General features: G+C 47.5%; 1 protein-coding gene across 6 annotated transcripts in view; it reads left to right on the forward strand.

Moving 5' to 3' along the window:
* ALS2CL (ALS2 C-terminal like) overlaps positions 1 to 22,960 on the forward strand; it is a 62,591-nt gene that overhangs the window by 19,411 nt on the left and 20,220 nt on the right. For 2 of the 6 annotated variants that reach the window (XM_025207353.1, XM_025207355.1), the window contains exons 2-11: positions 5,700 to 5,808; positions 6,819 to 7,011; positions 8,694 to 8,759; positions 10,473 to 10,638; positions 11,316 to 11,447; positions 13,830 to 13,949; positions 14,821 to 14,897; positions 16,191 to 16,257; positions 16,924 to 17,120; positions 21,857 to 21,922. In XM_025207353.1, coding sequence (XP_025063138.1) covers positions 5,700 to 5,808; positions 6,819 to 7,011; positions 8,694 to 8,759; positions 10,473 to 10,638; positions 11,316 to 11,447; positions 13,830 to 13,949; positions 14,821 to 14,897; positions 16,191 to 16,257; positions 16,924 to 17,120; positions 21,857 to 21,922 — 1,193 coding nt within the window. Of the gene's footprint in view, positions 1 to 5,053; positions 5,218 to 5,699; positions 5,809 to 6,818; positions 7,012 to 8,693; positions 8,760 to 10,472; positions 10,639 to 11,315; positions 11,448 to 13,829; positions 13,950 to 14,820; positions 14,898 to 16,190; positions 16,258 to 16,923; positions 17,121 to 21,856; positions 21,923 to 22,960 lie in introns of those variants that run through there. The other 4 variants (XM_025207356.1, XM_025207357.1, XM_025207354.1 and 1 more) reach the window with 4 other exon arrangements.

Here is a 22,960-nt window from a genome sequence, read left to right on the forward strand (position 1 = left end):
CAGGATGGGATTCATCTTTATACCTCTGCAATGTTGGGCGCAAGAGGGCCATGATCATAATTCAAGTTTTCTAGGTGCCAACATACTTTTAGGTGACAGTAATGCATGGACCTGAGTGCATTTGCAAGACGGGACACCTGTGCTGCAAACTGAAATGCAACGGTGGGGTGAGAAGAGTTGTGATCTGTGGAGCAAACCTGAGTTGGCAGCATCGTGGTACTCGGGTAACAAGCTTTTAGGGTCAACACCTCAGTAAGAGCCTGGAGCTAACTCTGCCATGAAGAAATGCCCATAGTAAGATTCCCTAGGTATTTGCATTTGATGCTCTCCACCAACGCCAAGCTTGAATCCAAGGGTCCTCATCCCTCCCTCTAGGGAGGCGAGGAGCTTGCTTAAGACAAATGAAGCGGGGTCATTCCTTGTCAGGTGCTGATGAGGTTGGGTCCAGAGGGTCACGTGGGCGGCATCCCCGAGCTCAGGGAGGATGGTACATCTTCGTAGGATGGGACGGGAACAAGACTGCAGAAAGTCTGAGAAGTGGATGAACTAAAGCTGATGAATTGGCAGTCATTGGAGCAGAGAGCACTGGGATGATGCAATGACTTCCAAGGAAAAAAATGAGTCAGGAGGGGTGGAGCTGTGACGTTTCACACGGGGAGTTTAAAGCACAGAAAGTGCTGGGGACAGATGTGCTGTTGGCACCCCCGCTTTGGATAGAGGACACCTTCCACCGTGCCTAGACACTAAAGCACCTGGTGCTATTTCTACCCATGGACCATGAGTTCTGTCTGGGATGATCTTTAAGCATCAAGCTCCACTAGATTTGGAAATGCAGCTGAGATAAAGCAAGGATTCAAGGGCAGAAGTGGGGCATTTTGTGCTGAGAGCGGATGGTCCCCATCTGAAAATGTCATCATAGGTGCGAAGGTAACAGAAGGGGTGAGGACAAGCAATTCAACAAGGGGCTTTGACTCCTGTCTGATGTCTATGGGGGGTTTTTCCCCAGTCGTGATGCTAATGGAACAAGAGGCATAGGATTGCAAATTAGTGGAAGCAAAATCTTCATCTCTTCTGCTGAAAATATCAGACGTGCCTCTCTTTATTGTTCTCTGATCTCCGCAGAACAAGTCTAGTATGTTGCTCACCTCTCTTAGGGTTGTCGAGGCCTCTGCCTCTTGATGTGCAAGTTTGACAGCTCTGTTGTGCCTTGATCCACATACAATAGGACCTGATCACCAGCTCAGGTTGGATTAAGGATTGTTCTTTAATGGATGCTTGGCCACTGGAAGATGACTTAGTCTTGGTTCAAGCCTCCCCGTCCCTCTTGGTGCCAGAGGGTACCTGGTATACTTCGGCAGAGAGGCCAAAAACTTGGTGGGCCGTGGGGTTGGATGTCCTCCGTTCCCCTCGGAGAAAGCTCCCCATCATCTATCCATCCAGTTCCCAAGCAGGATTGAGGGAGGGCAATGTGTTTGGGAAGCTCCCTCTACTCCTATCCTTCCATCTCCTCTCCCCAGTGCTAAATCACACAACTGGAAAAGCCACAATTTATGGCTGTATTATTAAGATGGACTTGTACAGAAAGTAAGAACCACAGAAAATATGGCAATCAGGATCATAAAGCAACTTAACCCATGGGTGACTGAGATTTCCTCGTGCATTCAAAGGCAAGCGGTTAACGCCAGGAGCAGACTTCAGCAGACTGGGGGTGCTTAGCCCACGTTGCCTTTATTAATTCGGCAGAACAAGGGAGTCTTGTGAACCCTCTGTCCAGAGGAGCCGCTCGCCTGACCCGAGGCACTCTGCTGATGCTCAGCTTTGCCGCAGCTCCCATTCAGTTCCTAAAATGTGCAAATGCTGCATGTGACCTCTGCTTGCCCTTAACCCCCCCTTGGCTATTTACGGTTCGGCCCTGAGTCATCATTCGGATGGCACAATGGCAACTGCTTTGAAATCCCATTTGTCTAGGGGTGAGTAAACACCATACTCAAATAATTGCTCCAGTAAATGACTCCAACTAATGACCTTAAGAAAGGGGGGCTGAATTCCTTCCATTATCTTTTTAGTCTCCTTAGATCATATGACCTTGCCAGCTAACAGCTGCATGTGAAGTGAGAAGGGCTGCTTTAAATCTTCACCAAACCGCTGGCTGAATGAATGGCAGAAGATAGGGTAGAGATTGCACTTTACAGACTAAATAAATAAGGGGGGGGGGGTGTTTGCGCATACAATCTCATACACATATATACACACGCACAAACATATATATACAAATGTGTATATACATACACACATACATATGCACGCGCACACACATATATATATACACACATATATACACATGTGCATGAACATGCACTCATACATATATACACATGCATATACACATGTATATAGACAAACATATATATACACATGTGTATATACACACATGTACACACATATACACATATACACACGTGCATGCACATGCACACATATATATGCATATACATATATGCACACATGCACACACACATACACAAACATATATACACATACACACCTATATGCACACGTGCACACATACACATGCACACATATATACACATATATGCACACACACATACACACATACACAAACATATACACACATGCACACACATACATAGACACATATATACACATGCACACATGTACACATACACAAACATACGCACACATGCACACGTATATATACACATATATGCATACACACATATGCGTACACACGTGCACACACATATATCGTGTATACACACGTGTGTGTCGATATGTATATGTAGATATGTGTAGACATATATAGATATCTATATGTGTGCGCACACACACGGTATGTACATTATACACACATATAGCTCTTATGTACAGTAGTTAGTCTGTAAAGTGTGTATCTACCCAACCTTTTGCCACATACACAATAGAGAGAGCACCCACAAGCTTTCCTCAGAGGAGTGGATGGTACTAGCGGAGTACGGGAGAGGGAAGAGTACTGAAATCACAGCCCTGGACAACCCAGGTTGGTTGCCAATGCTGCAGGTGGTGACGGCTCGAGGAGGGTCATTCAGATTTGACATCCAGCCTCTGGCTTATCTCCGATGGCTGCGGGGCAGAAAGGAGGCACCAGATGTACTTAATTTCCAGCGAGTGCTGTAGAGGACATTTTGAGGGACGTTGGAGTGGTTTGTAGCAGAGGCGTCGGAAAGGATGACCTTTCAGCCCACAAAATAAACTCTTATTGATTTTAAATCTCTGCTTGTTAACCACACACAACTGTCCATTCGCTCTGTGAAGCTAGCCTCTCTCAGCAGGCTGCTTGCTTTGGCCAAAATGCATTAGAAAGCAAAATTAAAAGTTCTCCCCACCAGCTTTATACACCGATTCTCGGTCTTGAAGCAGAAGTGCTTTGCTGAACAGGCTGAAGTTCTCTAGGCAAAAAAAAATGAAGTTTCTCCTTAAATAGTATAGAGGTGTTGGGGGGGAGGGGGCGGGGAGCGAATGAAAAAGGGTAGCAAAGTGCATTTGGATGGGCGCAGCTGCCTCAGCACCTTTTTCAGTGAGTGGGTGTGTTTGTTGCATGCAGGGTGACCACCTTTTCAAAATGGGAAGGGGGGACACGTGCCTGCCTCTCCTTCTTCCCCCCAGCCCCCTTTTCACTGCAGCCGAGCAGGGGTGGATATGGGCTGTCTGCTGCGGGCTCGGGGCTCCCTGCCCTGTTGTTTCTGCCCTGGGAGCCCTGTGCCGTCCGTGTGCCCCCTGCCCACCCCGCAGCAGTGGGGGGGCACAAATTCATGCTACCACTGCCCCCACTGCTGCTGGGCAGGCACGGGGTGCATGGATGGGACGGGGCTCCCAGGGCAAAAGCAGCAGGGTGGGGAGCCCTGAGCCTGCAGCGGGCTGCCTCTGCCCCACAGATAAATTTAGGGGCACATGCTCCCCATGTCCCCTGGATGAGATCTATTCCAGCCCCAGGCTGCACACACGGCCCTACCCCTACCCCACTCCCTCACCGTGGGGGCCTCCCATAGACTTACATGCAGGGAGCTGCTCTCTACACTGCCCGGCTGCCTTCCTGGCCATATGCACGTGTGCGGGCCCGCACATGCACGTGGCATCCTCTGTGTCCCGCTCCTGGCAGCCCCAAGCAGCCCATGCAGGCTGGAGTGCTGCCAGCCTGCAAGGGGGAACCCACTGTTTCCTGATCCCTGCACAGTGCTGCAAATCTGGGACAAACGCGGTCCTGGACTCAGGCAGCCAAGGCACTGGGACTTGATCCCATTCTGGGACTGTGCTGCCCAATTAGGGATGGGTGCTCACCCTAATTGCACATTACCCCGTGATAGTCGCAGGATGTTGAACTAGGAGGAACACGAGGAAACGGCAAGGGAGCAATTAAGATGTCATTTGTGTGCGTGGTCGGACAGGCATTTCTTTTTCGATCAACTCATCCACGTTCTCGGGGTGGGGAGAAATGTTGTTCGCACTTAACATGTGAAGATCTACCAAGCAATTCAAAGCGGCAGCTCCTCATTGCTCGCCTTCATACCAATAAAAAAAGGCTTGTACGGGTGCTTCTTCATATGGCAGTGATCTCAAGGCACGGGGCAGGGGCTGGAAAGGTGGGCAGCTTCCTGCTGTCCATCTGAGTGAGGTGTACCTCTTCCATCTGCCCCCTCCAAAGTGAAGCTAAACTGCAGTAACTTTCCTCCCTGTTTCAGTCGGGGGTAAATCACTGCAGGTTAGGAACAAACAGAAGAAACACTTACACCATGACAGCTAACGCTGAATTGTGCTCCTGAAAGGCAGGTTTTCCCCTTCTGTACATCTGTCCATGCCCTCAGAGTTGCATTTTTTTTTCTGGTTAGCAATATCTGCAAACCACACCCTGCATTTCTTTCCCTTGGCTCTTTTCCCTGCTAGTCTTCTGTGACGTTAGCTGGCAATGCTTGCTTTCTCAAGCATGTTTATCTCTGTCTAGAAAAGGAGGAAGCCCTGGGAATGTGTTCACGTGGGTTCACCGCTGCGGCTTGGTACTTCCATTTTGGGCAAATCCTCTCGGGTGCCAGACGTAGCTAGTTTGTGCTTAGAAGAGGAGGGGAGGTTTTCTGTTCCCCTGAAGAAGTGGGATGTGGGCAGAGCCGCTGTGGCGGTAGGTGGCTTTTGTGGCAATGTAGAGCTGTCTTCTGGCTTCCAGCGGAGGTGGGCTTCTGCATGCTGGCATTAGATAATCTGAGGCAGGAAGCGGGGTCTGATGCTCGGTGTGGCTGCTTTGTGCATACATGGGTTTCGGTTGGGAATGTGAATTTAGCACTTGTAGAAATAACTTGGGCTCGACTTTTCGACACAGGGCCCTGCTACATGGCGACTCACTTGAACGCAGGGTAAAGCTACTTCTTGCAAGTGCCATGTGTCTGCTTCTCTAGTCCATTTAATCCTGGAGGAGAGTTTGCTCCAAGCAAACTGGGCTACTCCCCATTTATTGTAACAGCATCTACTACAAGCCTCTGTATGTTTGCTCCTTACTATAAAGTCCCGAAGCAACTAATGCATGCTACTAGTGCTGTGTGTCTGACTAGTTCCTAGGGTAGGGACTGGGCAATGAAGGGCACATTTTGGCTATAGGAAGGACTGCAATATGAATTGTTTGGGATCTCTGTAATTCTCTTGTGTGTCGTATTCAGGACATGGGCACTGCTGAAGGAATAACGTCACTTCTGCGAGCGGAAGAAACCTTCTCGGCTTGTCTAGCCCGGATCGACTCCATCATTCTCAAGCCTATGTTGCAAGCAGGTAAGCCCCCTCCTCTTCCCATAATGATTTGCTGCTTGTCATCTGAATGCAGAGCTTTTGGGGTAGGTTATCGCAGAAGGGGATGGGCATAAATGGCTTTTAGACCCAAACTGGATAGTGAGGTTTGTAGGTTGTGAGTGACCTCTTTCTTGGACCACGAGGTGCTTTCTGTTGCTGTCCTGGAAGCTAAGGTATAGTGAGACCATCGGAGACATGGTGCATCTTAAACAGTGACCCTTTCCTTTCTCCTGGCCACCGACAGTCCTGGCTTAAATGCAATCCACAGTCTTGCTTTTGCCGTCAGTCTGGAGAGTAAAAGTCCTGACAGTTCACTCCTGACAAAGTCCCCTCCCCTGTGTTCCTCCTGTCTTACTCTGGTGTGGGAATATAACCCGTGGAGTCAGGTTTTCAGCCAGTATAAACAGCTCCATAACCATTGATGGAGCTACACAAATGTGTCTAATGGCTGGGGGATTGCCCAGGGACACCTCTTGCAACAAGTCAGCGTGTCAAATGCCTGTCTGCATATGAAGAGGCATAAAATGTACTGGCAAACAGACTAATGTACTCTACTGTGTGCATCAGGGTGAACTAGATAGATAAACCCTGACGTCCCTTCCAGTCCTATCTGTGCCTTACATGCAGTCTCTAGACCAGCGATTCTCAGTCAGGACACCACAGCACCCTAGGCTTCCTTGCAATCCTTCCAAGGCTGTCACGAGGTGCTACACAACTTTGGCACTATTAGGTTTGCAAACATGATTCACAAGATCCACCCAGAGGTTTCAAATAGGAAGCCACAGTTATGGTCTTTTGGAGTTGTTTGCAACAGAAAAGAAAACACCCTTGCTTTCTACAACCCTGCCAGTACTACACAAAAGTACTAACTTTTCTGTCGTCAAAAAAGGAGTGAAAACTGACATTTCCCAGGGGTCCCTCAAGGTGAAGGAGGTTGAGAACCACTGCTCTAGACATTGTGGTGTCCTTTCCCCCCGCTCCCTCTTTTCAAGAGCCTTATGATCAGAAAGGAAAAGAAAACTTCAAACTCCTGCTGCTGTTGAACGACCGATTCCACGCTCTCTGGGACGTGACGGAGGACCACCACCGAGCACTATGGCAGAAGTTCAGCACGTCCACGTCCTTCCACATCCAAGACATCTACATCATTTGGAAGGCAGACCTGTTTCTTAAGCACTACATCCAGTAAGTATAGATAATGTCTTTGCAAGGTAGCTTATAGGAGCAAACAGGTAGACTATAGGATTAGCATTGGATGATCTAATGGGTGTCCTTTCTCTAGCAGTGGCTATTGCTTCGGAGAAGGTTTAGCTTCCTTATGTTCTTGTGATCATGTTTGCACAAGAAATTAAAAAAAAACAAACCTGGAGTGTCAGGGAAATAATCGATGTCTCTGAGCCACGAGCCTGTAAAGGTGTTGCTGGGATCACAGTGGAGTGGTTTACAGGAGGAGGATGTATGGGTAGATGGAAACATCTATTGAGAGACTGGCTTGTAGCACGTCATGATGGAGTAACAATTATCACTAGGACTTGTTGAAACACAGCTGTCAGGGGTAAGTGTGAATAAGTGTTAGCAGGTTTGGGGTCCTGCTATGGTCTATGATTTCAAATGTCAACTGAGATGAACTGTAGAGCTCGGTCACGGCGGTGTGCTACATGTTAGAGATGCTCTTAGCAATAGATACTATGCCCTACTCCTGGTATTGCCTGAGTTTATCTAGGTAACTGGGCCTGAGCTTGCAGCTTGGACTGGGAGCCACATCTGCTTGGAGACTCCCTCCCTCCTCCCAGGATTAGACATTAACCAAGGACTGTGTGGCTTTTTTCATTTGAATTTGTGTGGGTTGTGGTCAAAATACAGAAGTGCTGCTTTCAGCAGTTCCGTTTTGGGGGGCAGTCTTCCTTTTTTTATGATTTGTTGAAATCTCCAATTTTGCAGCAGAAAACTTCAGATATGTTTGGAAGTCGCCTTGGGAGCAAAGCTCATTGTTCTGGTATACAAAGGAATTTAAAAGTGTGTGTGTGTGTGTGTGTGTGTATCAAAAAGGAATTGAAAAGTGGTGTGTGTGTAAAGGTCAAGCTTGGACTTCAATGTGCTGAGCCACCCCAAAGACATCTGGAATCTCGTTTCCAAAAACCATTTTCATTCCGGACTGAAAAATTGTACTTGCTGCATTTCCCACCAAACAGCATCTGGCTGTCTGCCTAGCTTTTGCGCTGACACCTGTGGTCTTTGTCCTGATCAGATGGATCTGACTTTAGTGTGCCCTTGTGTGTGCATGTGCCTAAGGGGGCCGCCCCATTACAAAGCCCACGGATTTTCAAGCTTCTGGGAAGCAGCAAGAAGGAGGTGGGATGGGATGGGAATGGATCTCACAAATGCTGATTAAATTCCTGGCAGAATAGCCAGGGTAATTCAAATACCCAGTGACACTCCCCATTGCACACTCTTGACAAAGCATGTTTCTCTTCCCCTCTAGTGGCAAAACCGTGCACATTACTTTGAGTCTGTGTTGAGTGCAGCCCTGGTCCTTGATCTTGAGCGACAGAAAATTGCATGTTTAGACCTGGGATTATAGTCCTTTCCCCACCATTTAGTTCTTTAGGACTGCTGTTGTATGAGCACAAGGGGTGTTAGGTGGCGTGTCAGGAGAATATCTTAATGGTGGGGAGACACTGGAGAGGACCTAACGTGGGTGAAACCTGTGGAGTGACTTACAAGATAGGATGTGGTGGGCCCTGTCTCCATCTGCCTCTCTGGGTATGGAGCGAGCTGGCACAGACTTTCAAAGTCACCACCAGCATTGCTGAAACCTGGTAGCTAAGTCCTAACTTAACTTTGTCTGTATTTTTTTTTACCAACAGGTACTTCACAACTTTTTCAAACTGTGTTGTAGTCCAGAGCTTTGACCAAGCTGCAAAGAATAAGAGGTTAGTGGCTTAGACTCATTGATCTCCTGTCCAGCATTAAGGAAATAAATCCATTTTGAATGGTGGAATTATAATGGCAAAGAATAGGAGGTTAGTGGCTTAGACTCATTGATCTCCTGTCCAGCATTAAGGTAATAAATCCATTTTGAATGGTGGAGTTATAATGGAGTGCGACTTTTAGGCTGGTCTTGGGGTCCCATGACTGATAAGAGAAAGGCAGTGAGCAAGGCACTGATGATATATAGGGAGAAAAGGCTTCATCATCTCGTGACCCAGCCTGTCTATCAAAGAGGTGGCATGGGGGCCCTGTCTTGCGGTGATCCCAATGTCATGGTGAGTCTGCACGTCCTGCCAACTTCCATGCAGGTTGCTTCTGGGTTGCGTTGCTGTGTCATCGTGGTACAATGCTGAGTCATAACAACATCATCTTGACCCACACCAGGGTGAATGACTTCTGTTTTAAACACGTGGCTTCTTCCCCACTTCCCAAACTTGATCACATTCACCATCTATCTTAATTTAAAATCATCTGCCACAGCTAGAAAGTGGTGCCTGCTGCTTCATGATATAGTGCCACCTTTGTGACTCTCAGGCTATTTCATGCTCCTTGAATATCATTTGTTGAACCACCAAAGACCCTGTTCTCGCACTGAATGCAAGTCTGATCATCTGAGCTCTCTGGTGGATTTGGGCATGTGCCCCTCTCTCTCCAGGCTTGGACAGACTATGGGTTTTCTTACTCCTGTAATGAAGTCCTTCATCTGACCAGGCTGAACTGGTCCAGCTCCTGGGTTGTTTAGGTGGGGCTAAGTGAGAAGCTGCTTCCTTTTTAAGACATACCCCTTTATTTTGGCACAACACCAGGCTGTGTGTGGCTTGATCCTCCTTGATCCCAGTGTAGTGGTGCTGATGTGCTTCTGTCCTGAAGGATGAGTCCAAATGGTACACCTCATAGTAGTGTAGGGGAGATGCTAGTCTCCTCTGCAAGAATGGTCACTGCAAGGTGTCAGTGCTGATAGGTTTGGTTAGAGGAGAAGGATTTTGATAAGGTTTCTGTTAACTTGGAAATAAGCACTCAACACTAGTATTAAGGCGTGGCAGTTCCCAATTGGCGGTACGCGTACCACCATTAGTATGCAGACAACCTGCCCATGGTATGCATGAACAGATTATAATTACTTTATATGACAAAAAATTGCTGGTGGTGCTGAAGGTTGAACTGAAAAATGTGCCGGTGGTACTAAAGGTTGCATTGTTTTAAATTGCTGAACTCCTCTGGTTTTAGGGTTTGATCTGAGTTGTTTGATCAGCATTGGTTTGCTGCTGTATTGTCCCTCATGTATAATTCAGTCAGTGGGGAAGTAATGCTATAGTGGGTACTATTTTGGGAGCACCTTTCAATTGATTTGCCCTCCTTTGCAAAGGGATTTTTTCCCCCCAAAGGATAAACAGCAGCTCAGTGGCAGTCTAATAGAGGTGCACCATATTGGCCTGCAGTCCAGCGGCTCGCTTGCTGGACTATAACACGGCCTGAATGCTGTACGCTTGTCGTGTGGTATATTCACCAGAGTTGTCCTCTAATAATCTCCAAGTCTCCCAGGGCTGCCGTGTCGCCTAGTCATTTAGATAGATGGAAAAAAGCAGAGCTCTTCATTGTGGGGGGCTGAATAATACCACTGGATAATGAAGTTGTGCCATGATTCAATCCCATAGCGAAGCTTGGAAGCATCACAAGACAGCGCTGAAGCAATTTCTCACAGATGGGATCCAAGAGACCTCCGTATCCTTGGCCCTGCATACCATCCTCCAGAAACCCATCCGAGAGCACGTCCAGCAGTATTCCCTCATCCTTACCAGGTTGAGCGAGGCCACCGGAAAGGTACTAACCGTTGCATGTCGGGACAGTCTCATTCCAGAGCTGTGGGGCTTTGATAACAAAGATGACCTACATCTGCACCGAAATACTTATTAATGGGGTTTTCCAGGTGGTGGTCCTTTATCAGTGTGAGTTATTTGTTCTGCTTCAGGGTCTTTAAGCATTTTACAGTAAAAGTATTGGTCGTATAAGAGAAAAAGATAGGACCCACATCACATAGACCAAAGGTGTTCATTCAAATGGGCTTCTTATCAGACCCAGACCACAGGGCTCCTTGGCGGTAGTGGTGAAGGGGTTAACACAGCTGTCACTCATTCCCTACCACTGCCAACGTGCATCCCAGAGCAGCTTTCTGCCGGGGAATCTGGCAGCATCCAAATGCCCAGACCCTCTTCAGAGGCTCACATCCTGGGTAAAATGGCTCTGGCAGTCATACGTCTGACAGATGGTAGGGGTACAGTAATGCCCAATGTAACACATTCGTTGGAAGTACAGTTTGAACCCAGGAGGCTTGACCCACAGCCCATTGCTCTAATGATGAGGCCACAAGGTCTCCTAAGAGGTTAGGGAATCGCAGGCTGGCAATTCAGAGCTGCCAAGGCTGCTCTTCTGATTTGGACGTAGCAAGGGGTAGATATGCCGGATGCCGAAATATTCCTAAACTCTCTTTTCCTGCTCAGCAGTGCCCTGAGAGAGACCTGATTACCAGTGCCATCAAGGAATATGCAAAGCTGCAGTCTTTCATCAGCCAAGTGCTGGATGAAGCCAGTTTGACCAAAGCCCTGTGGAAATCCTTGGGGCACAAACTCACGGTGAGTCATAAATATGGCTTGGATGGTTGTCCCGTCTCTGGCATCCTGTGGGCCTGCTGGCGGTCTAGAGCAGCAGGGTCTGGAGAGTGCATTGAACTTGCACTAGCAACGTCCATGGATTAACTCCCTGCAGGAGGCTGTAAAGAGGATGGAGCTGGACTGTGCTCAGTGGTTGCAAATAAAAGAAAAAGAAAAATGGGCTCAAGTCGCAGCAAGGCAAGATGAGGTTGGAGATTAGGAAAAACTTTCTCAGTAGGGGAGTGGTGGAGTGCCAGAAGAGAAGTGGTGAGGTCTCCATCCTTGGAGGTTTTTAAGGCCTGGCTCAACATAGCCTTGGCTGGGGTGATGTAGTTGGGGACTGTCTTGCTTTGAGCAGGGGGTTGGACTGGATGTGACCTCCTGAGGTCCCTTCAACCCTCATTGTCTGTGATTGAGGGCTTCATTTTTCGTTACCAAAGATGTGATCATTGCAAGGCCTCCCTTATGATTCCAGGCAGCCAAAAGGGTGGACACGCGAGTCCTTGCAATCTTGGGTTAGTTTCTGTAGCCGTTGTCTCAGAGTCTGTTCAGACATCCCCAGCGAGCAGTGACCTCCTGAATGCTCAGGGTTTAATTTGGCTTTCTGAATAGTCAAATGTAACGTCCCTGCTTCCCAGTGATAGCATAAGTTTCCTGTGCCGGTCTTCCCACTATCGTCTTCACCAACACATCAAACAAACCCTTCTCAGTCCTTGTGAGTCCTGTCAAGCCTCCCATCTCAGGAGCCCTGCTTTCCTTCTGTTTCATCCTTATTGAGAAAGGACCCTGCTTCCCAGAGGACCATCCTGCCTCCGTTTAAAGGGTTCAAACCATGCGGCTACTCCCTCCCACTCCCCTCTCCTCCTTCAGCTTCTCCAGAGGCTTATGGAAAACCCAGGTCTTCCTCTCCCTGGACATGACCATTTGCCACAATATGGGGCTCATGGGCAGGCTAATAAGATCTGGCTCTAGCTAAGCAAGTCTCTTTCAGTGGGTCTCCATGGGGCATCTACACATTCATTCATGTGCCTTAGTTGCTGCACATTTAGTTTAGTACTTGCTTAATGAAGTACTAAGTACATGCACGGTAACTACATCTACTGCGCAATAGTGCCAGCACATGTTTTTTTGTGACACCTACTGCACATTACCAGTAGTACTGCACAGTAGGCGATTAGCACAATTTTTAACCGCCACGCCATTGCTAGTGCGCAATTATTAGGCCAAGGCGCAGTAAGTGTCTCATGTAGACGTGCCCCGCCAGAAGTAAACTTACAGGATGGGGTCTAAGGGATTTGGATAAGTGCCATATCTTCCCACATACAACATACACCTTTCCTCCAAAATTCAGCTGCTGGAAGTTATGATCCAGGAAATACAGTAAAAGCAGTTTCCACCACTGGCAGTCTCTGCCAGGAAAAAGCAGAAGTTATTGGCTGTGGATGCTTTCTCTTTCCTCCCCAGCGGAAACTCTCAAGGAACTATCTCTTCCCCACACCCCTTCATTCTGCTATTCAGAAACAAGTTGCGTATTTTATTGGGGGATATCTTGTAGGTGGGAAAATACATAATTTATTTCAAAAGAGAAGTGGGTGAGAGGCTCCTGGTGTTGCCATTTTGCCTCCCATTGAAAGAGGCTAACCTTGATATGAATGAAGTCCTGAACACACCAGAAGTATTCTGGCTTTTTCTGGGCCTGTATCTGGTTTAGAAGTAGGCCCCCAAGTTTGCTCAAGGTCAGGTGCATCCAGGCACACACAACCCAGTTGTTCTTGGGAGCAAAGATGGAATTAAACCTCTGTTGATTTTACCTTCCTTATATAGGGGTCCTACAGCTGTGGATAGCTGGAAACCAAACTAACCACAGAAAGGCATCCAACGGTTGGAAAATCTCCCCGCACTACAGCACCCTGTGTAGAGAATATGTTAACACAGGGATGCTCAACCAAGGTGCTGTGGCACCCTGGGATGCCTTGGGATGCTTTCAAGGGTGCTATGGAGACCTATGCAATGTTAGCACTGTTGGGTGCACAAGCATGAGTTGCAAGATAAACCTGGAGATTTCAAACAGGAATCCAGTGTTAAAAACTTTGTCCTGTTGTGGAGTTGCTGAGCTCCTTGCAATGGAAGGATTGCTTTAGGAGTTTCCCTTCAACAAAAAAGAAGTGAAAACTAAAAGCTGGCATTTTTCAAGGGCTCTCTTGAGTCTAAAAAGGTTGAGGAGCACTGCTCAAACCTCAACTGGCTTCTCTGGGAGTCTTGCTTCAAGAAGATATACTCTAATTCTAATCTGATCAGTGTCCTTTTTCAGGAGTCAGAGGGTTTCACCTCTTTCTCATACAACTCCTTGTCTTCCCTTTCCAGGATGCACTCTGTCTTCCTGAGCGCAAGCTGCTGGAGGACAGCAAAAATCTTCCAATTTTTGCCAGTACGGGCCGGTCGGACCAGGTACTGCTCTTCAATGATGCCCTAGTACTCGTTCAGGTGAGTCAGTCCTGGACTCTTTTCAACGTAGGCATATGCTAAGACTTTCTACCCTGTTGATTCGGTAACTACAGCAGAGTTGGATTCACTTCTGATCACCAGCAGAATAGTTTTTTTTCCCAGCACATTAGTGGTGTATTGCTGCCACTGATACCTTCCTAATAAATCCAGGCTCCTGGCTGGTTTGTGTGTACATGGCTGTCCAGCATGAATGTTGGCCCATGCTCTAGCCCAGAAGAAAGCTAATATTAGGGGCAGATTTGTACGTGCTTATGCAAGTGGTTAAAAGTTTTCAAGATCTAGGTGTAAATAGATGTGAGGAAAGGTCTTCGGGGTATTCACAGCATCCTGTGCAGATATGCCCCAAGCTAAATGGAGACTAGCTATGTCAGGTGCTGATGGACACAGAGTTGTGAGTAGCATAGACTAGCATGGGCTATCAAGCCTGCCCCAAAGGCTGATTAAATAGATGGGCAGCTGGCATTGGTCTCGTTGCTACAGCTACGCCGTGAGATATACAAGAGTTTAGACATTGAGCTAAGTAGTTTATGCACTAGCAGTTTTAGACTTACCCAGATAGAGGAAAAGGCACAAAACTCATGCCAAAGCCTTCGTTCCTGCAATTGTTTTGAGCTCAGCTTAGAAAATTATACGCAATAAAGCCTTAAATAGAATTAATTCCCTTCCTGCCCATCCCTCCTTTGCTTTCCCTGCTCCAGTGCAGGTTGGCATGAGACGATCAGGGTGAGAAGGTGGAGTGGGAGGTTCGAGGTGCCAAGCTAGACCTGCTCTATCAATGCCAGCAGTGTTGCCCAAGACCGAGTGATGTTGTCTAACCTAACCAATCTGCTTTTCTCTGTGCGGCCCTCAGGGGAGCAGCTTTCAGAGTTTTGATCTGAAGGTCTTGTGGGTCGATGCAACCTGCGGGGAGAAGCCGGCCCCAGAACTGTGAGTGAAATGCTTCTGCTTGGCGAAGGGGGTTAGCTCGGTGTTTGAGATCATGTGCCCCATCTCCTTCTTCTTCTTGGCTATATGAGCAGGAGCCGGGTGTGGGATATGAGATTATTACACATTTCAGGCAGCTTTCCAGGCAGCTAATACCTTTGTAGTGCTTGCTTTTATTGGCATCTTGAAAATGAATCGATAAAATGCCATCCAGCAAAGCATAACCTTAAAAAAAAGAAGAGCTCCTTTGGAAAGACTGAGACGACTCAATGGCTCTTTGAGTACATTGTCAAGAAGAAAATACTGGGAGTGTTTACACGTGCCTATCCACTGGCTTAAATTTACTGTGCAGTAAGTAGGAATAGTCTGGAGTCTACACGTGCAGGCGTTAAAGTGCATTAATGCTGTGTGTGGTCGCACTTGGGACTAAAGTTAGTCCCAAATCAGTCCGCACACACGGTGTTACTGAGCAGTAAGGTGTCTACATGTGTGTTACTGCACAGTAACTAACTGGACGTCAATTTAATACCCACGATATGCAGGTATCAAATTTACACTCCAGTCAGCATCAGTCACCATATTTACTGTGCAGTATGGGCATGCATGTGTAGACATGTGTCCGTACCGGGCAATGATTTTGGTTACTGTGCAGTAGATGCACATGTGTAGATATGCCCACTGGATTAAAGGAGTATTTAATCTAGCAGACATGGCAAGAAGAACAACTTTTAAGAGATATGCATCTCACACAGAGGCTGAACAAATGTCCAAGGTGAAAGACCTGTTTCACCTCAATGCACCTGGCCTTGATAAGCAGCCTTTCTGGAAGATCTGTTTGTCAGCCTCCATGAAGGGGTACCCAAATGGCATCCTGTGCCTGTGATATACCAAAAGGTCAGGTTAGATGGTGCTATGGTTGCTTTGGCCTTTAACAAAGGGCTCTATCAATCCCATGCCAGTGGCCGAACCTGGCAAGGCTGCGGCTGAATACTCCTGCCTATCTGCATCTAAAGGCGCACTCCAAACCTAGAAGGACATCAATGAGGCCACTCCAGGCAGGCTCAGCACCAACACCCACTCTTAGGCTCTTATTCTCCTGCTAGCTTGAAGGATGAGGTGGAAAAACCTCACTTGAGCGCTCCTGGGTTTGGAGTCTATCAGTGGTATGCTGCCGTGGCACCCACAAGCCCCAGACTGCCGTTCCTTGCTTATCGATTCAACACATAAAAGCAGTAAGTCTTGCGGGTCGGCTTGATATACTGTTATCCCTGCCTAACCCTGCCCTGTGCTTCACAGGTATAGTCTCCGCATCATTACGCCAGAAGATACGTTCTTCCTCTCCACCAAGGAGCCACAGATAAGGGTGAGTGCAGTGCTAGTGAAGAGGTGATATGTTTGGTATTGAGGATGACTTGATTGTTAACAAGAAGGGGAGAGGGAGAAAGTAATTGAAGCTTTAATATTAAAAGACATTTAAATTTGACATCAAATCCCTTTCCCTGGGATCCCACCTTGCATTGCCTTGCTGGTCAAGATAAGACTTCCATGCTCCTCCTGATTATAAGACCATGTATCTGCCACCATGCAATGGAGTAGAGCAGAAGTGGTGTCTGGAGCTGTGATGGTCCAGGGAATATGTGAGAAGCAATGGATTTAGGGGCCATCTCTTTTATTGGGCCAACTGTGGTGTTGGGAGTTTGTCTGTCACCTCTCCCACTGCGCAGTTGGTCCAATAAAAGATCTTATTTTCTCAAAACAGCCTGCTTTTAAAGGCAGTCAGATTTTTAGATGGTGTGTTAAACACTTTCATTTAACACTGGAGCTTTAGAGGAATATCCAGGAGGGATTTCCTTGTGTTGAATCAACATGACCAGATGATGGATAAACTAGACACCCAGTGGTAGATAGACTATATGGGGGCCAGGAAATGGCCTTCTGTTCACTTTTCTGGACTGCATCTTGCCATGAGCAGTTTTTTCCCCTCCTTTCCTTCTGTAGCCCAAATCCTCTCCTCCTTCTGTGCCCCCAGGCTGTCTGGCGGTGGAAGCTGAGTCAAGCGGTGCGTCAGGCGCTGAACGGGAAGAGAGACTTCCCTTTATGGAGCAAAGCTGGAGAAGGAAACGAGCCTCCGATCTGTCGCTGTTTCAAGCACATCTTCCAGATGGAGGGCAGGCTCAAGAACGCGGCGTACGAAGGAGAATGGTGTTGGGGGAAACCGCATGGCAAGTAAGGACTTGTGTTTGCTTCTGGTTCTTTGATCTTAAAGGAATGGGACTCATCGTAGCATGGGCTGATTGCAGGCAGAATAGGAGCAGGTTGTCTTGTCGACTTCCTTCTGTCCTCAGGGCTTTGTCGGTCTGCCATAGGCACCCTTCTCCGACCTGCTGGTGGTGGGATTGTTTGCACTGCGAACTTCAGGGCATATCCTTAATAACATGGCTAAGGACCATGAAAGCACTCCTCATGGGTATTAAATCCTGGTCATACTCGGAGAATAGTGCTCCATACCAGACACTGTAGCTCTGGATTTGAGACCTGTTCTTTAGAAAAGCAAATGTCTGGACTTGAATTTTGCAGCATCTAGCCTAGGGGTGTCAAATCCATCTAGTCCCATGGGTGCAGCCTGTGCCTGGACCCCCTGTGCTGCGTGTAGGGCTGGGACTCTCTCTCTGCCTGATGAAGGGTGTTTTGCAGTGGCTGTAGCGGTGGTGGTGGATGCAGTGGTGTCTGTTGGGTTGAAATTAGTTCATGCTCAGAGCTAAGCCCCTCGCCCCAGCTCCAGAATGGGGCTGCTCCTTGGTCTACAGCAGGGGTGGCCAGCCTACAGCACGGGTGCCAGAAGTGGCATGGGCAGCTCTGTGTGACACATGGCAGATCAGGGTTGGGGGGTGGGCAAAGGTAGGGGCAGGCAGCACAGCAGCAGATAGGGCAGAAAGCAGAGCAGCAGATCAGGCAGGGAGCACGGGGCAGGAAGCCGAAACCAGAGCAGCAGATCGGACAGGGATGGAGATCAGAGTGGCACTTGGAGAGGGTGCAGAGCTCATTTGTGACATGCCTGCCTGAAAGATTGGCCCTTACTGCTCTAGAGCATACTGTCAGATCACACCCTTCCCTCTACCTCCGATTTAATTTAAAATAGGGCCTTAAGAAACTATGAGATGAGGACCCCATATGGTTCACCCCGTGTGTAGATGTGTCCAGAGACAGCACCAGTCTCTCTGCTTAAATTGGAAGGTGCTTCGCCACTTCATAGGTGAAGACCTTGCAACGACGTGACTTGACCAAGGTGTTGTAGGGAGTCTGTAGCAGAGCTGGGAGGAGACATTAGACAACCTTTTTTGTCAACCCTTTCTCCCTTAAATGCACCCTGAACCCAGCTGTAATAACAAGCCTACTGATGCATAAGGTCATTGGTGAGCTGATCTGCACTTGATGCAATGGATGGTTGCTCTTTTCTGCTCATATAATACAGTCCTGTGCTGGGTCACCTCTTAGTCCATGGATCATTCCTATCTGGATCCAGGTAATCCTTAGTTTAGTCCAGTTCTTCCAGACCCCTAAAGAGTTGGAGATCTGGGAGCAGGAATCCGTCTTGACTGATCTGCTAACATGTGAATGAGTCTCTTTCCAGGGCTGAGTTTTGCACCAGTTCTGCTGCGGTTGCACAAATCCTGCTGATCTCGCTGGCTCTGTGCCCGTACTGTCAAAGCTCATTCAGATGCATTTCAAACCCATTTCACAAATTGGCGTGATGAGCACTGTGCTGTGTTTATTTTCCAGCACTTAAATCCCCCATGCGCTCCCTGCTCTGTGCATGCGTTAAAACAAATATGCAAGTGTTGTGTAACCCGGTTGCTGCATCTCTTGCTAAATGTGTTTGGGAAACTAGTAGGTGGTTCTCAGCCTCTGTGCTGATGCAGGAAAGAAAACAGCACGTGGGGTGGGGACAAGGAGAAGGAAGAGAAGAAACCACAGACCAAAAGGGCAGGTCTTCAGGTATTTTAACAACCCTCATAGCAGCAGGACTTTGGCTGCCGTAGTCCCCCTTGCTTTACCTGTGGCAGGTTGGGTGTGATGTCTTGTGTTGTCAGGGTTGACTGCAGTTTTATTAATAGGTTAGATTATGGATTTGTCTGGGCTGGTTTGGATAGGGATGATGCTGCCTCAGATAAAGGGTTAGATTAGGTGATCACTGGAAGTCCCTTCCAGCCCGACTTCTCCATAATTTTATGAAATCTAGCTTTTCCAACATAATGCCCATACATCTGTTCCTTCTTGTCTCGTTTTGTGCCTAAATTGGAGTATGAATTTTCTATAGGAAGTATGGATTTTCTATAGGGATAGCACCTTATACTATAGTGTCCTGATCTGTGGTTGGGGCAGGGATGGGTGAACAATTATTCTGTTATAAAGGGGATTTCCTATTTGTGAGTGTACGTCAGCTGACTCACTGTAACCATTTCATCCGTTCACTCCAACCTTGCAGCAAATGAAGCTAAACATGATTAATTCAGCTTACCACAAGTGACATAGTTGTCTGGTTTACCTTCCACTCCCCATGGGGTAGAAGCTGACAGATGAAGCAATTATTGTGGATCAAAGAGCAATACATCTCCTTCTCCCTCACCTACTCTTAAAATGGTATACTTGTTCATCCCCCTCTCCTAGATGCTATAGCAGTAATGATCCCTAGTTCTTCATCAGTAGATCACCAAGGGCTTGACAGAATGGAGCTCAGTACCACTCCATCTCTTTTCAGTGGGAAGCGGATAAAGATAGTATTTTCTGCCCAAAGTTTCCGCAGGCCAGTGGCAGGGCTGTGAGTAGGATTAAGGTCTTGAGTTCCAGTTCTGTATCCTAATCTGGAAAGTGCAACTGAGATGATGATGATGATCATCATCATCATTTTTGCAATCTGTAATTCTAAACTAAAAGCTTTTGTGAGCTTTGTCGATCTCTGCAAATTGGGCACGTTTTTGGCACCTCCTTGCATTTGACAATCATTTGTAAGATCCATGGAGTGACTTGGAGCCTTTAGACCGACGGAGGGCGGGGATCAACCTTTTTGGCAGGCATGTCACAAATTAGCCCTGCAGCCGCCTCGAGGGCCACTCTGATCTCCTTTCCCAGCCCAACCTGCTGCTCTGGTTTCTGCTTCCTTCTCTGTACTCCCTGTCCTACCTGCTATTCTGCTGCTTGATCTCTGCTGATCAAAGTTGCAGCAAGGGAAGTTGAGGTTGGATATTAGGAAAAACTTCCTCACGAGGAGGGTGGTGAAGCACTGGGACAGGTTACCCAGAGAGGTGGTGCACTCTCCATCCTTGGAGGTTTTTTAAGACCTGGGTAGACAACATCTTGGCTGGGATGATGTAGCTGGGGCTGGTCCTGCTTGGAGCAGGGGGTTGGACTAGATGTGACCTCCTGAGCTCCCTTCCAACTTGAATTTTCTGTGATTCTGTGACCTGCCATGTGTCGCAGGTTGGCCACTATGCTGTAGACAGTGGGACTGGAGCTAAACGAAATTTTAGCAAAAGTTTGCCTCTAAATCTTGTCAGAATACTTTCACAAACCAAATTTGCTGGGCTTTGCTTATTTGGGTTGCTAAACATTTCTGAGGATTCAAACTTGATTAGCTCTTGCAACAAAGAGTTGTCTCTAACCAGCACTTACACCTTGATGAAAACGCCCAAAGTAATAGCATCATCCCAGCCTTGACATGGCGACTGTGAAGTGAGCTGAGTCTCGAATCGCAGCAAATATATCAAAAGTGTTACTTAACTGGATTTGCCCAGCTCAGTTCCCTGAAATGCTGGACTTGCAATGAGACCATGAATATCATCGTGGCAGAATGAAATCATGGTTATAAAAAATGCTTTGGATATGAGTGCCCTTTCTTTATTGATTCCTAGCTCTGCACCAAGGCGCAAACGCTTGAGTCGATATGTGTACTCTGGAGAACAGTCTTAGACCTAATTAACCATAATTGACCATAAAATGAATATATGAGCCACCAGTGTGATGCTACAGTTAGCAGAGCAAACAATACACTGGCGTGCATCAACCGATGCATCTCAAGCAAAACTAAGGACGTTATTCTCCCACTCTCCTCGGCATTGGTGAGGCTACAGCTGGAGCACTGCATCCAGCTCTGGGTGCCGCATTTCAAGAAGGATGTGGACATGCTGAGAGAGTCCAGAGAAGAGACACTTATATGATTAGAGGCCTGAAGAGCAAGCCATACGAGGAAAGGCTGACCGATATGGGACTGTTCAGCCTAGAAAAGAGAAGACTTTGGGGGAATTTGGTGGCAGCTTGCAAATAAATGAAGGGAGAGCATAGATTTATAGCTGCTAGGGTTGGAAGGGATCTCAACAGATCATCCAGTCCGACCCCCTGCCCTGGGCAGGAAAGAGCGCTGGGGTCAGACGACGCCAGCCAGGTACCTATCCAGTGTCCTCTTGAAGACCCCCAAGCTAAGGGAGAGCGCCACCTCCCTTGGAAACCTGTTCCAAATTCTGGCCTAGCATCAGGAGCTCGGCCAACAACTATTTACCAAAGCGCCCCAGGGGAAAACCAGGAGCAATGGTCATAAACTCCTAGAAAGTTTCAGACTGGATATAAGGAAATACTTCTGCATGGTTCAGACTAGACTCCCAGCAGGCACCTACCTTGGACATCCTCAAAAGGAGACTGGACGCCCACGTTGCCTGGGGTTATTTGACTCCCACAGTCTTTCCTGCCCAGAGCAGGGGGCTGGACCTGATGATCTCATGAGGTCCCTTCTAGCCCGAAATATCTGTGAATCTGTGACCTTCCCTGAGTTTTTATACCAAGAGAGAGATTCCCAACCCTAGTGACAAGTGTCTTGGAGCAAGGGCATGCATAGTCCTTTGTGTTTTAGCTTAAGTCAGAGAATCAGAAAGAGGATGATGAGCTTCTCTGATGCTTGCTGTGAATTGCAGGGGGACGCTGAAGTGGCCTGATGGACGTAACCACGTTGGAGACTTCAAAGAGGGCTTGGAACATGGGTACGTCTTTATAGGGCTGGCTTCCCTTACTCATCAGACTAAGAGACTACTGCTTGGGTGTTCATGCTTTTAGGTCCTAGTATTGCTATTTTTTTCTCAGTCTTCAACTTAAATCAAGGTCAATTCCAAGCCTAATGGCCCTTTCGGCTGGTATGGTTAAGGCATATTGGGATTCACAGCCGTTAGCACGCAAGGGACTGATGTGGACAGCATCACACCTGGTTGCCTTTGACTGCCCAAGTAAACTTAAAGCTGGGTTTACTGACCCTTCAGCATGTGTCTGGAGGAGCACAAGTCATACGCGCATGTGTGGATCCACAACAAGATGCCTTAACCTTTTGGTCGCCATATCCCATTCTCTGCAGTAGAGTTGGTAAAAAATGTATTAGTTTCTTGCTGAGAAAAGGAGCCTTGGGGGGACTGAAATTGTTCAGCGGTACTTTGAAAAACCAAACATTTCAAGTCCAAGTGTGTGTGTTCTTTCTCAGATAGCCAAATGTTTGGACTTTTCATTTAAAAAGGAGATTAATTATAAACACTCAAAAGCTATTTGGATTTAAAAAAAAAAAAGGTCACTCCCAAACATTTTTCTCATTCTGAATTGCAGGGGGGGAGATAATCACCCAGCTTTATCCTTTAGAGAAGCATTGGAGAGTTATGGCCACAGTCCGTAGGGAACGTGTGGGACCGATGCCTGCCAAGAGTTGAATGCCAATCTCTTTGCAGAGGTATCATCCTTGTTTGTAGTTTGGAACTGCTGACCCTCACGATGCAGGAGCTGCTAGTCCAGGCAGGATGCAGAGCAGCAGTCTTATTCCTCCAGTATATCTTTTGCTGCAAGATGGGCATAACTCCCCCATACTCGCCAGAAAAGCAATGAAGCTTGCAATTGCAATGGCACTTGTTCAACGTCCCCGTCCTCCCCTAGAGACCAGAGACTAGGGATCTCCGATCACCATTCTTTAGTCCAAGCAGCATTCATTCATGCTTAGCCCAAAAAGTCAAGGGTCAAACTTGGCCCATGAGGTGGGATAGGGA

This window comes from Alligator sinensis, unplaced genomic scaffold (assembly GCF_000455745.1).
Source record: "Alligator sinensis unplaced genomic scaffold, ASM45574v1 scaffold1298_1, whole genome shotgun sequence".
Taxonomy (NCBI): Eukaryota; Metazoa; Chordata; order Crocodylia; family Alligatoridae; genus Alligator; species Alligator sinensis.